General features: G+C 42.4%; 1 protein-coding gene across 9 annotated transcripts in view; it reads left to right on the top strand.

The window, feature by feature from the left end:
• Positions 1–9,287, top strand: part of inpp4b (inositol polyphosphate-4-phosphatase type II B) — a 1,159,724-nt gene extending 1,150,437 nt beyond the window's left edge. For 7 of the 9 annotated variants that reach the window (XM_086009068.1, XM_086009087.1, XM_086009042.1 and 4 more), the window contains one exon: positions 4,746–7,636. In XM_086009068.1, coding sequence (XP_085865194.1) covers positions 4,746–4,914 — 169 coding nt within the window. In that variant the 3' untranslated portion in view covers positions 4,915–7,636. Of the gene's footprint in view, positions 1–4,745; positions 7,637–7,678 lie in introns of those variants that run through there. The other 2 variants (XM_086009058.1, XM_086009093.1) reach the window with 1 other exon arrangement.
• Positions 9,288–12,739: the final 3,452 nt, after the last annotated feature.

Below are 12,739 nucleotides of genomic sequence, written 5' to 3'. Positions count from 1 at the left end.
TTATTTATACCTTATCAGAACCCTTTATCATTTTGAACACCTCTATCTTTTAACTTTCTTTGAAAAGAAAGACTTGCATTTATATAGCGCCTTTCACAACCTCAAGATGTCCCGAAGCGCTTTACAGCCAATGAAGTACTTTTGAAGTGTAGTCACTGTTGTAATGTAGGAAATATATAATGTTGGAAATATATACTTTGTTCTAGTAAAATGTATTCTAATTAGAAGTAAAGGGGTGCATCAAAGGTTGAGGTTCCATAGATATATGGTTAGAGGAAAAATAAGATTCAAAAATGAGGCAAAAGATAAGAATTGGGGATAATGCACGTAAAAAATGAGAAATGTCGAATAGAGAAAGAAAGCAAAAAGAGAGATTGGAAAAGTTAAAAAGAAAATTTAAGAAGCCTGGCAATTAACATAAAGGGAAATAGCAAGGGCTTTTATAAGTACGTAAGAATTAGTGATACTCAAAGAAGGAGTGGGGCTATTTAGAGATGAAGACAGCCATCTTGCACGTGAAAGTGAGGAAATATTGAAGATGCTTAATAAGTATTTCACCTCTGTTTTTACAGAGGAAGGTGACAAGGGCACTGTATGCAGATGTGGCAGGGTCATTATGGAGATAAATATTCAAAAGGAAATTCTATTTTAAAAATGGGATTAATAATTTAAAAAAAGTTACCATGCAGAGATGGAATGTATCCCAGAATACTGAGGGAGGCTGGGGAGGAGATAATGGAGACATTAACTATAATTTTCCAAAATTCTTTGGACATTGAATTTGTGCTGAAGGACCAAAGAGTGGGAATGTTATTCATGAGGAAAGGGATAAGCCAGAAATTTATAGGTTTATTAGTCTTAGTTCATTTGTGCATGAATTTTTGAATTGATAATGCAGGATGAAATTTGTAAACATGTATACTTGGGCTCTTACCTGGGCAGTGTACTGTGAGATGGTCTTAAATTGATAACTTCCTAAAGAAAGACTTGCATTTATATAGCGCCTTTCACAACCTCAAGACACCCCCTTTGCATTTGTTCGCAGGTCCAGCAGATAGTGTACACAATGTTGACTCTGTCCACAACTTGCTACCAGGCCTGCTGCATGGCTGTCCTCTAGGAGGGTGCCTTGGTGTGCCACATAGAGCATCTATCCTTTTGGCTATAACTTCACCACCCATCAAGTGGGAGGGAGAGGGGTTTATGTGCTGTGCTGTTCCATTAGTTGCCCACATACTCTTGTGTCCTGCCTTGTTTTTGTTTTGTTATCCATCAGTTTTTGTGGTCACTTCTTTTGTGCCATACAGCCTTTGGAAAGGTGGCAATGATTTTTATCCCCATTGTGGCCACTTACATAGGATTACATAGGATATACGGCACAGAAACAGGCCATTCGGCCCAACCAGTCCATGCCGGTGTTTATGCTCCACTCGAGCCTCCTCCCATCTTTCCTCATCTAACTCTATCAGCGTAACCCTCTATTCCCTTCTCTCTCATATAGTTATCTAGCCTCCCCTTAAATGCATCTATACTGTTTGCCTCAACTACTCCCTGTGGTAGCGAGTTCCACATTCTCACAACTCTCTGGGTAAAAAAGTTTCTTCTGAATTCCCTATTTGATTTCTTTACCTTTAAGTAGCTGTACCCTTTTAAATCTGGGCTGCTGACATGGTTGATGTTTTACCTCCCCCACCTCTTCATCCTCCTCTGTGATGAGCTGCCAGTATCAGGTCCAATTCAGGCTGTGAGCTTGCTTTAAATAATAAATGAGGGCTAATTTCCCCTGCCTACACCCACCTATACCCCTGTAACTTCTCCAGAAAAAAAGTGCCAATTACCATTGAATTATAGTTTAGACCTCTGCACATAGAAAATTTGCAGCTATTCAAATTACGAGTAGCATTAAAAAAAATGTTGATGCCTAAGTGTAGTGAGTTTGATCACAGAGAAGAAAGCACAGTATATTAAATTATTGTGCCACTTTGTCTCTTCAATCCAGTTTCTGCCCTGCTCACTGCACTTAAACTGCCCTGGTCAAATTCACTGATGACATCTTTTGTGACACAACTTTAGCAATTTATCCCTTTTTTGTCCTCTTCAGCAACAGCAACTTGTATTTATATAGCACCTTTAACATAATAAAAAGTCCCAAGGCACGTCAAAGGAGTGTTATAAAACAAAATTTTACACCCATCTACATAAGGAAAAAGTAGGGAAGCAAAGAGGTAGGTTTTAAGGAGCATCTTAAAGGAGGATAGAGAGGCGGAGTGGTTTAGGAAAAGAATTGCAAATTTTAGGGTCTAGGCAACAGAAGGCACGGCCACCACTGGTTAAGCGATTAAAATCAGGGATGCACAAGGCCAGAATTAGAGGAGCGCAGATATCTTGAAAATCGAGGTGTTGCATAACTGGGAGCCAATGTAGGTCAGCGAGCACAGGGATGATGGATGAACGGGACTTGGTGAGCGTTAGGACATGGGCAACCAAGTTTTGGATGACCTCAAGTTTACGTAGGGTCGAATCTGCAAGGCCAGCCAGGATTGCGTTGGAATAGTCAAGTCTAGAGGTAACAAAGACATGGATGAGGGTTTCAGCAGCAGATGAGCTGAGGCGGGGCAGAGTAGGGGTTTTCCACGGAGGTGGAAATAGGCGGTCTTAGTTATGGCATGGATATGTGGTCGGAAGCTCATTTCAGGGTCATATATGACACCAAGGTTGCAACCAGCCTGGTTCAGCCTCAGACAGATGCTCGTGAGAGGGATGGAGTCGGTGGCTAGGGAACTGAGTTTGTGACGGGGACTGAAGACAATGGCTTCGGTCTTCCCAATATTTAGTTGGAGGAAATTTCTGCTCATCCAGTACTGGATGTCGGACAGGCAGTCTGACAGTTTGGAGACAGTGGAGGGATCGAGAGAAGTGGTGGTGAGGTAGAGCTGGGTGTCACCAGTGTACATGTGGAAACTGACGCTGTGTTTTCAGATGATGTCACCGAGGGGCAGCATGTAGATGAGAAATAGGAGGGGGCTAAGGATAGATCCTTTGGGGACACCAGAGGTAACGATGCGGAAGCGGGAAGAAAAGCCATTGCAGGTTATTTTTCTGGCTACGATTAGATAGATAAGAATGGAACCAGGCGAGTGCAGTCCCACCCAGCTGGAAGGCAGGGTAGAGGTGTTGGAGGAGGATGGAGTGGTCAGCTGTGTCAAAGGCTGCAGACAGGTCGAGAAGGATGAGGAAGGATAGTGCACCATGATCACTGTCACATAGGTTGTCATTTGTGACTTTGATAAGAGACGTTTCGATACTGTGGCGGGGCAGAAACCAGATTGGAGGTATTCACACATGGAGTTGCAGAAAGATGGGCATGGATTTGGGAGGCGACAACACGTTCAAGGCCTTTGGAGAGGGGGTGGTAGTTTGCAAGGACGGAGGGGTCAAGGGTTGGTTTTTTGAGGAGACTTTGACTTCTTGGTATTCAATGCAGTTAACCACTCCGTCCTCCACCAATGCCCCTCATCTGTGGTCCACATCAATTGGAACCATCCTGGGTTGGTTCTACTTCTGCTTGTACCAGAATAGCTAGGACATTTCTTACAATGGCGTCACCTTAAGTCCCACGCTGTCACCGCAGGAGTGTCCCAGGGTTCCATCTTTGCCTCCCTTCTATTCCCCGTCTATGTAATGCCTCTTGGGGACATTACCCATAGGAATATAATCAGCTCAATATGTATGCTATGGACTCTCGGCTCTCTCAACCATTGCCCTCAACTTCAACACTTCTGTGCTGTTTGATTGTTTGTCCAACATCAAGTTTCGATGAGCTGGACCTTCCTCCAACTTTACTTAGCAACACCATAGCCCATTGGCAGGATTGAAGTTGGCTGCTTTAATCCATCAGGTTTCCTCTGGAATCTTGTGTGAGCAGTGCCAACTTACAGCTTCTCCTCTAATGGGCTCTGAGTCTTGCGGGATTATCTGAACGCTTACAGAGAAACTTCTCTTCAGTGGGTGAAAGAGGTGGGTGTCTGCAATAGAGCTATAAATCCCCCCCCCCCCCCCCATGGTCTTGCCTCACCCTATCTCTTCAACCTCCTCCACTGCTATGTGACAGCACATGCTCTCTACTTCTCCAATTCTGGTCCACATCCTGTGCTTAGTCCCCATTCCACTTCACTTTCAGTGCAAAGCCTTGATCCTAACTTCTGGAACCAAAGAATGCTCCCCCTGGAGCCACAAAAAAAACTCTGGCCCATTGCCTCCCCCTGAGATCATCTAACCTATCCACCCCCCACGATGGGATTCGGCTGATTATCTGCCCTCCCATAACAAGCTGCAGCAGGACATCTGCTTAGTGCCTGCAGCTCACCTGCTGCATGTAAAATTAGGTCCGGGCCTCAAAATGTCTTTTATATTAACTGTCACCTTTTGATATGCCTACACTTCAAACCATTGGGATTTCAGACCAGGTACTCCTGATGATGAGGTGTTTTTCCATTTGAGAAGGAAGTTCACGCACATGTTTTTTTTTTCATATTTACCATTCTCAGTTTAATATCCGAATTCATTTTCCTTCAGTCTTCATGTCCTTTTCCCGCTTTGGTTTTTTCTGCCTGTGCCTTGCATGTGGTGCCTGTCTTTACTGTAACACAATGACCTCTTTCTAATTATTTTGAACAATCTTGAAGTAACGTTGTTTTCTTTTCATTTTCTGCTGTGCGTTACTGGCCTTCCTCACTGACTAACAGCCCTTATGCCAAGGGAACAATGAATGACACGGATGATCCTGAGGCAGACTCTGATAACAGACCAACTTCAAGTCACTTCTATCCTGTCGCATTGCTGCTTGTCAGCTCACACTTGTTGGTAGTGTGGCTGATTTTAAGTCTTGCTTTACTCTTGGCCAAATATCAATAAAATGCACTTGTTTACGACGTCTTTTTGTAACTAACACTCGACAAATGTATTCATATAGATATATATGACTTGGTTTGTAACAGAACTAACATGTTTGTAAGTCTAAAGTAATTGTACTCCTTTGTTTGGAAAACTGTCTGAACTACTTAATTTATTTCACTGTCTTTGCGTTAATAATTTCATTGCTTATTTTGTAGCAATTTGTTGCTTCTGGGCCGAGTTACGCACTGTGTTACTATTAAGATTTACTTTCAAGTGTTTTACATAAAATCCTGGTCTGTTATTCTAAACGGGTGAATACTGTAATTGTAAAAGATATTTGTTTTCTTAAAATAGCAAAATATTAAAAACACATGTAAATGTATAAAGTCACGCTATATTTTTGGTCAGAAATCTATCAGGGGCAGTCCTATATAAATAAATAAAAAATAGTTCATTGAAACCGAAACGTGTTTATAACTTTAGAAATGAGAATCAGAATTGGATTTCACATGAACACATGCTGGAAATCTTTGCAAATAATTTATATGATGTAGATGAAAAGAGATGCAAGGCCAGCTTTGTGTATTAAACCTAATGATTTTAAAAACCAAATTAAGACCCCATTCTCAGAAAGTGCAGTGTTCCCGGACTCGGCCTGCTCATTGTACACTTGAATGGCTTCTATTGTTGCTGAAACCCGAGCCCCTGATTTTAATTGGGGGCGTACATTCGGCGTGTGGGGACTGAAGTATGTGACAGGCTCCCATGGCCACACAGGTGTGACATCCGGGCCATTTAAACTCCGAACCCTCATTTCAAATTTTCAAAATCGGACTCCCACCTAAGCCGCTGTTAATGACAAGATGGCCGGTGGGCGGGAGCAGGAAATCGAGCGGCAGGAGGACGCCACTGGAGACCCCTAGGAAATGGTCCCTGGCAAGGTGAGAGATGGGGGAAGTCCGAGGCGATCGCAGGAATGTGAAGGGAAGTCCGGGGCAACAGTGGCCCGAGGATAATTAAATGACGTTACCAGATGTGAATATTTAGAGGATGTAATTAGACTCCGTCATATTGATGTAGGCTCCTGCCTGTTGCAGGCTGCCGGAAATCTGCCAGTTAAAATGGCATCGGTGCAAACGCCTCGGGAACGTAACGTTGCGTTTTCCATAAATCAGCAGTATTGGCTGTGCAAATTGTGAGATTTAACTGATTGCAAAATGGTATTGTATGTATGAACATAATGATATTATCCAACATACATTGCATATCTATGTTTTTACAAAGTGCTGCAATGTACAGAATCACTGCATAGGCCACCATTATATCAGGCAACAGGCTCATGTTCAGTACAATTTATAATTAGTACAGGTAGACTATCCTTTATCCGCACTTCCAAAAACCTCTAAAAACCTAAAGTTTTTTCGTGGAGCATAAGTCGTGCGCACGACATGACCCGAGTGGCGCCAAACATGATAGGAGTGGTCCGGGAGCTCTGCCTTTCCCTGTGAGCAGGGCAGAGGGTCACAGAGTTCCCTCCTGGGTAGGAGATTGCAGGCCGAGCCGGGCAGTATGAAGGAGGTACCGGGAAAGTGAACCCAACAATACAGCGGCCCGTCCGATAGTCTTTTCTTCCCCCCCCCGACCTGATTTGTGGGCCAGCTTAGTGTAGGAGTCAGCCGATATCCGGCTTTCCCACAACTGGCGGCGGCAATCGAGCCCCAGACCCCCGCTAAGTCAAGGAATTCAGATACGGAGCAGGGGGAGCCGGAAACCTCGATCTAACGGCAGAAATCAGCAACCGTTTTGTTAGGTTTTTTTCTTCCCCTAGCATTTTTTTAAACAGGCTGTGGAAAGAGTCTCTGTAGCTTAGCAACAGCTTCAGAGACGCTTCCAAGGCAGGGCCCGAGTGTTTACAAGCTGTTGCTAAGCAACAGTTTGTTGTCAAAACCTTCTGAAATCCAAAAACCGAAACACAGCTGGTCCCAAGGTTTTCGGATAAAGGATAGTCTACCTGTATGATATTTGAGCAGGTTTGCTGTTCGCGCATGGTGTAGCTGCCATGAACCGTGCAAATTGCTTTAGGTGAAACCAGGAGAGAAAGCAAAATGACCCCAGATCCCATACACCCAGAGCCAGTATGATCATGGGAATGTCGCAGGATATTTCAATCTACTGCTGAGAGAAACCACAATGTCATTTCATCAGCATAGCAAATCCATCTAAAGATTAAAGGCAGACACATATACTTAGATTTCCTGCTTTCCTTCCATTGACTTGGGTACATTTCTTGGTGAGAGGGAAATTTCCACCATCCACAACAGAGCACATCCCTGCACACTTATTCTCACCTGCCCCAGACCTGCTAAAAGATCCACAGGGTGGGTGGCTGGTTGGGGCAGAAAGTCTGCATCATAGTACTTGAAAGACAAGAACGTTTGAACAAGCACACAATGTGCAACTTTGATTTTTGTTGGTTTGAATTCCAAAGCAAAGCAGTTGTGACTGTTTTGATTTATGCAACTTTTCTTTGCAAAACTAAATCATATAATGGATGATATATATATTTACCTAGTATTATTTCCATTTCAATGAACAATTGATTACTTTGGCCTGCCCTACGGATTGACTTGTGTAAGATGTATCATCACCTGTGTTAAATAAATGTAGATGATTACCTAGTTATTTTTACTTATTGAAAATGCAGCAAATGTTTAATAAATGAAACCATTTTTTTCCTTTTCTGGTGGTATTATGAGGTGTATTTGTTTTTCCTTTTTACCAGAGAGGGATGTCGAATAGAAAATGCACAGAAGAATATAAAATGCAGGAAGTATGCATTCAACACGATTCAGCTGATGGCATTCCCAAAATACTACAGGCCACCAGATGGGACATATGGAAAAGCAGACACTTAAACTTAATTTCATTTGTAAACAGACAGTTTACAACATTATTCAGGTTTTAATTAGCTTCAAATAGAGAGAGTGAGTAATTTATCTATTTTTTGACTGAGTGATTTATCTGCTGCTGACATCCACCTACTTTACAGTTTTTGGCAATCTTATTCAGGTTAAAGCAAATTATCAAAACTGTGCATAGCCCATTTCATTTTTTTTGAGGAATAGGACATTGCCATTGTTCCTTGTTAATGTTGCATAAAGAACACTAGCAGTAAAATGTGCTGATGCAAATCTATCCAAAAAGTAATAACTGTGTTAAAAAGACATTAAATGGGTAGTCTTTGAATAGTTCTTGAAACAGGAAGTGCTTGTTACAGCAGAATATTGTCCGCAGTTACATCATCACTTCCTGTGGTTGCCGTTTAAAGTTAATAAGTGATATTTAAATGTAACTGTTTATTACTGTAAGTAAGTACACCCTGCTGGATGTGCGCAGTGATTAAACGATATACCCAGTGCTCAAGTGCAATACAGGTAATATGTGACTTGAAGAAATGACTGTATGATGGTGCTTGTGTCAAAACATTTTACTGTTCAGTAATCAACACATTATACTCTTGTAAAGGAATGAGTATAAAATGTGTTTCTGGCTCTGATCATAGTGTGTGTTGCTTTAACTGTTAGCTGGGTGCTGATGCTCAGCCATCAACATCAGAAGCTATAGTGTCTGCGGCATGTTCACCTAAACAAAATACAAGAGCACGAGCCACAAGATTTCAATGTGCATTCTTTTTTCTGAAAATATAGACATAACTATTTGAATGCAGTCAAGACCATTTCAATTTTCAAAACATGCACATCTCTGTTATATAACACCTGTAAAAAAAAAACACAGAAAACTATTATTGTAATGCTGAATATTATAAAGTAGAACTAGACAAATGTACAGAACACAGGACAGTTAATTCATGATATTCGTAAAATAAATGGCATCTTACATTTTTTTAAAAATAACCCTTCCTGTATTAGATTTTTTGCGGTCCTCAAGCAGTTAAAGTTGACATAATTATGACGGCTGCATTGGCAGCAAAAGTAAGCTGAAATGAATAATGACATTTCAAAAAGATACCTGCAGGTACCCATGGAACTCTACCCCAACAAGGAGTCCAACATCTTCAGGACAGGGGAGAAAATTGGTGGAAGCTCTGGGGAAATAAAGAACGGGTAGATACAATGTTGGAGCTGGTAAGAGGCTAACCTCTGTATCCAATCTTCAGAATAATCTATTTATCACAAACAATTACATAACATTCAGTTAAAGAAGAAATGTTATTTTTGTGCGTGTATAAAGATTAAATGTTTGACTTAAGTTCTTGTAAAACTGGTGCTTCAATCTATGTTCACATGATCACTGGAACAATAGCAACAGCAAAGAGCACAAATTTAGTGAATTTAATTGTTTATCCAAATAAACCTAATTTTCTACATGAACCAACTTTTAAGAGCACTCTGTTGTAAAACTCCCAGTGTGTATTGGAAGATTAAGAATATATGTACCATTTATTTAAAATGGCTCCATGAATAGTTGACAGAGTAGAGATATAGGCCTAGATATTGGGCTGATTAGTGTGCGTTTTTGGCCACCTAAGGACCCAGAATGACGGGATCGATGCATGCACCCTTCCAACCGGAAATGCAAAGCCAGCCATTTTGGTGTAGGAGGTAGCGCTCGCGTTCGGTTCACATGCTGGCAGGATTTAAAACAGCCAGATAATTAAGCAGATGAGGGTAATCTGTTGCATGCAGGTCACACTCACCATTGTGGGCCGTCCCAGCCATTTGGACGACAAGTGTTGAACTTGCTCAGCACAGCGGGATGCTAACTGGCATGAAGGCCCCCTTGCCCCGATGTTTAAAGGGATCATGCTGTACTTACAGATTAGTTGCTGTTTTACGACTTCTGGCTACTGTTTCACTTCTAGGCATTTTTTGCTGTGTTCCATTGCTCTTCAGAGTTCACGTTCTCTACAGAGAGAGAGCTTTGGCTGCTGTTGTTTGCCTCACAAATTGTTGGCAAACGTGGGTGGTCTGATACGGCTGCCTCAGGGTATAGAGCACCAAGGAAGACATCACCGAGCAGGAAAAGCTGCCTGAAGAGGGAGGAAGGGGGTGTTAACAGGAGGCCATATCCACACACGGTCTTCAGGGAGCAATTGTCCTACCTCAAGTTTACTGAGGAGCAATGTATGAGGCACCTTCGCTTTACCAAGAAAGTTGTTACCGAGCTATGTCAACCACGGACCGCACTACCTGTGGCTGTCAAGGTGACCGTCGCACTTAACATTTGTGCCGCAGGCTCTTTTCAGGCTGCAACAGGTGACATCAGCAACATCTCACAGTTCGCAATGCACCGATGTATCAATGAAGTCATCAAGGCTATCCTACACCAGGAGAAACACTCACATGTCCTTCCCTATTGCAGGAAGATAGCAATGGACTGAACAATGGCAAATGGAATTCAATCTGGAGAAGTGTGAGGTAATGCATTTGGGGAGGGCTAACAAGACAAAGGAATACATTATAAATGGTAGGACACTGAGAAACGCAGAGGATCAGAGGGACCTTGGACAGGACAGGTAGATAAGCTGGTTAAGAAGACATACTGGATACTGTCCTTTATTAGCCGAGGCATAGAATATAAGAGCAGGGAGGCTATGCTTGAACTGTATAAAACACTAGTTAGGCCGCAGCTAGAATATTGCGTGCAGTTCTGGTCATCACATTACAGGAAGGATGTGATTGCACTAGAGGTGGTGCAGAGGAGATTTACGAGGCTGTTGCCTGGGCTGGGGAATTTTAGCTATGAGGAAAGATTGGATAGGCTGGGGTTGTTTTCTTTGGAACAGAGGAGACTGAGGGGGAGACCTAATTGAGGTGTATAAAATTATGAGGGGCCTAGATAGAGTGGACAGGAAGGACATATTTCACTTAGCAGAAGGGTCAATAACCAGGGGGCATAGATTTAAAGTAATTGGTCGAAGGTATAGAGGGGATTTGAGGAGAAATGTTTTCACCCAGAGGGTGGTGGGGGTCTGGACTCACTGCCTGAAAGGGTGGTAGAGGCAGGGACCCTCGTCACATTTAAAAAGTACTTAGATATGCACTTGAAGTGCTGTAACCTACAAGGCTACGGACCAAGTGCTGGAAAGTGGGATTAGGCTGATTAGCTCTTTTGTCGGCCAGCACAGAAGATGGGCCGAATGACGGCCTCCTGTGCTGTAAATTTCTATGATTGAGAAGCAAGATGAGAGAGCATGAGCTGGCACCTGTGACATCCTATCCCCTGCTCTAGCTGCTGTGCATTTGTTTGCCCAGTGAGTCACCACATGCACATCCTTCATCTAAGTTAATTTCTAAGGTTCGCATGGTGTCAGTATCTGAGCTTGTGGCTGCGAGAGTGAGATCAAGTGATGGTGCATCTTCATAATCACTCTGGTCCTCTTGCTGCATTGATTGTAAGGCTCCCACATTCTGAGGAGCTGAAATGAGAAAGACATAAGGGTTAGGTTGTGGTGTGAAGGAGAGCAGAAAGGAAGAAGTTTGTATTGGAAGCATCTGTAGCTTGTCTTGCAGAGTGTGGGGAGAGGGAGAAGTCAGTAGAGACAAAGATTAGGCATAAAGAGACCCTGCATTGCCAGTGGCCACAACCTCCACTCTTTCCCCTTCCTATCACTGCTAGCACAGTCTCTTCAATGAAGGGAAGGGTGTGTCACACGCTAGTCCCCCACCAATGGCAGCCTGTTGCCTGGTGTTATGCGCCGCCACCTCCTGCAAGAAAGAGGGAAGTTTGTCAGTAAGAGTCTTGTGAGGCGATTGGGGAATGCAGCTGTCATAGCTGCTTCCTGTCACCCCTCTTTATCTCACCCTATCAGCATAAGCTTCTATTTCTTTCTCCCTCAGGTGTTTATCCAACTTCCCTTTAAATGCATCTATGCTATTCACCTCACCCACTCCCTGTGGTTGCGAGTGCCACATTCTCACCACTCTCTAGTTAAAGAGGTTTCTTCTGAATTCCCTATTGGATTTATTGGTGACTATATTTATGGCCACTAGTTTTGGTCTCGTCCACAAGTGGAAACGTCTCTATGTCTACCCTATCAAACCCTTTCATAATCTTAAAGACCTCTATCAGGTCACCCCTCAATCTTCTCATTTTTAGAGAAAAGAGCCCCAGCCTGTCCAATCTTTCCCGATGGGTATAACCTCTCAGTTCTGGCATCATCCTTGTAAATCTTTTTTGCACCCTGTCCAGTGCCTCTATATCAATCTCGGCAGGAAACGTTTGCATATAAATGTTAATTTAGCAGGACATAGTGTTAGACATGGACAAAAATCAGGGGTAAATTGCCAAATATATATCAACTTTTTAGTTTACTTTCATTTCCTGTAGACCAAGAATTGCTGTAAGTTTTAGGCCAAGTGTAAATATGTGCCGATCTTACCAGGATTTTCCAATCAGGTACCTACTGCTCCAAAGCACAGAGTTGCATTTTATGTCATCCATAAGTCTGTTCCAGAGGGAATATTAAAGTGTGGTCTGTTAAAAACCTTAAATTTAATTTCAATATGCAGTAGACATTTGCACATAATATGCTGAGGGTTAAATATAATTGTTTGTGGGCTCACTTTGTTGATAAATCAGGTGGAACAATTAAACTTACTGCTGGACTAATTCCTTCTACAAACTAAGATTTTTTTAAAGCTTCATAGTGAAGATCAGTCCAGACTGATAGCAACTTACCCATTTCTCCCCCTGAAATACATCGGGGGTCTGAAAGACATCACTGTAGACTGGTACATAAATTGCCTTTTGTGGGTTACTTCTAAACTAATGCTTTATGTAAACTACTTTTGTTTCTTTGTCATTAAAATAAATAATTCAT

Source organism: Somniosus microcephalus, chromosome 2 (genome assembly GCF_052327205.1).
Source record: "Somniosus microcephalus isolate GS21.2 chromosome 2, FLI_Smic_1.0, whole genome shotgun sequence".
NCBI classification, from domain to species: Eukaryota; Metazoa; Chordata; class Chondrichthyes; order Squaliformes; family Somniosidae; genus Somniosus; species Somniosus microcephalus.
The sequence above is the reverse complement of the archived record's forward strand: the minus strand, read 5'-3'. Positions and strand labels throughout refer to the sequence as shown.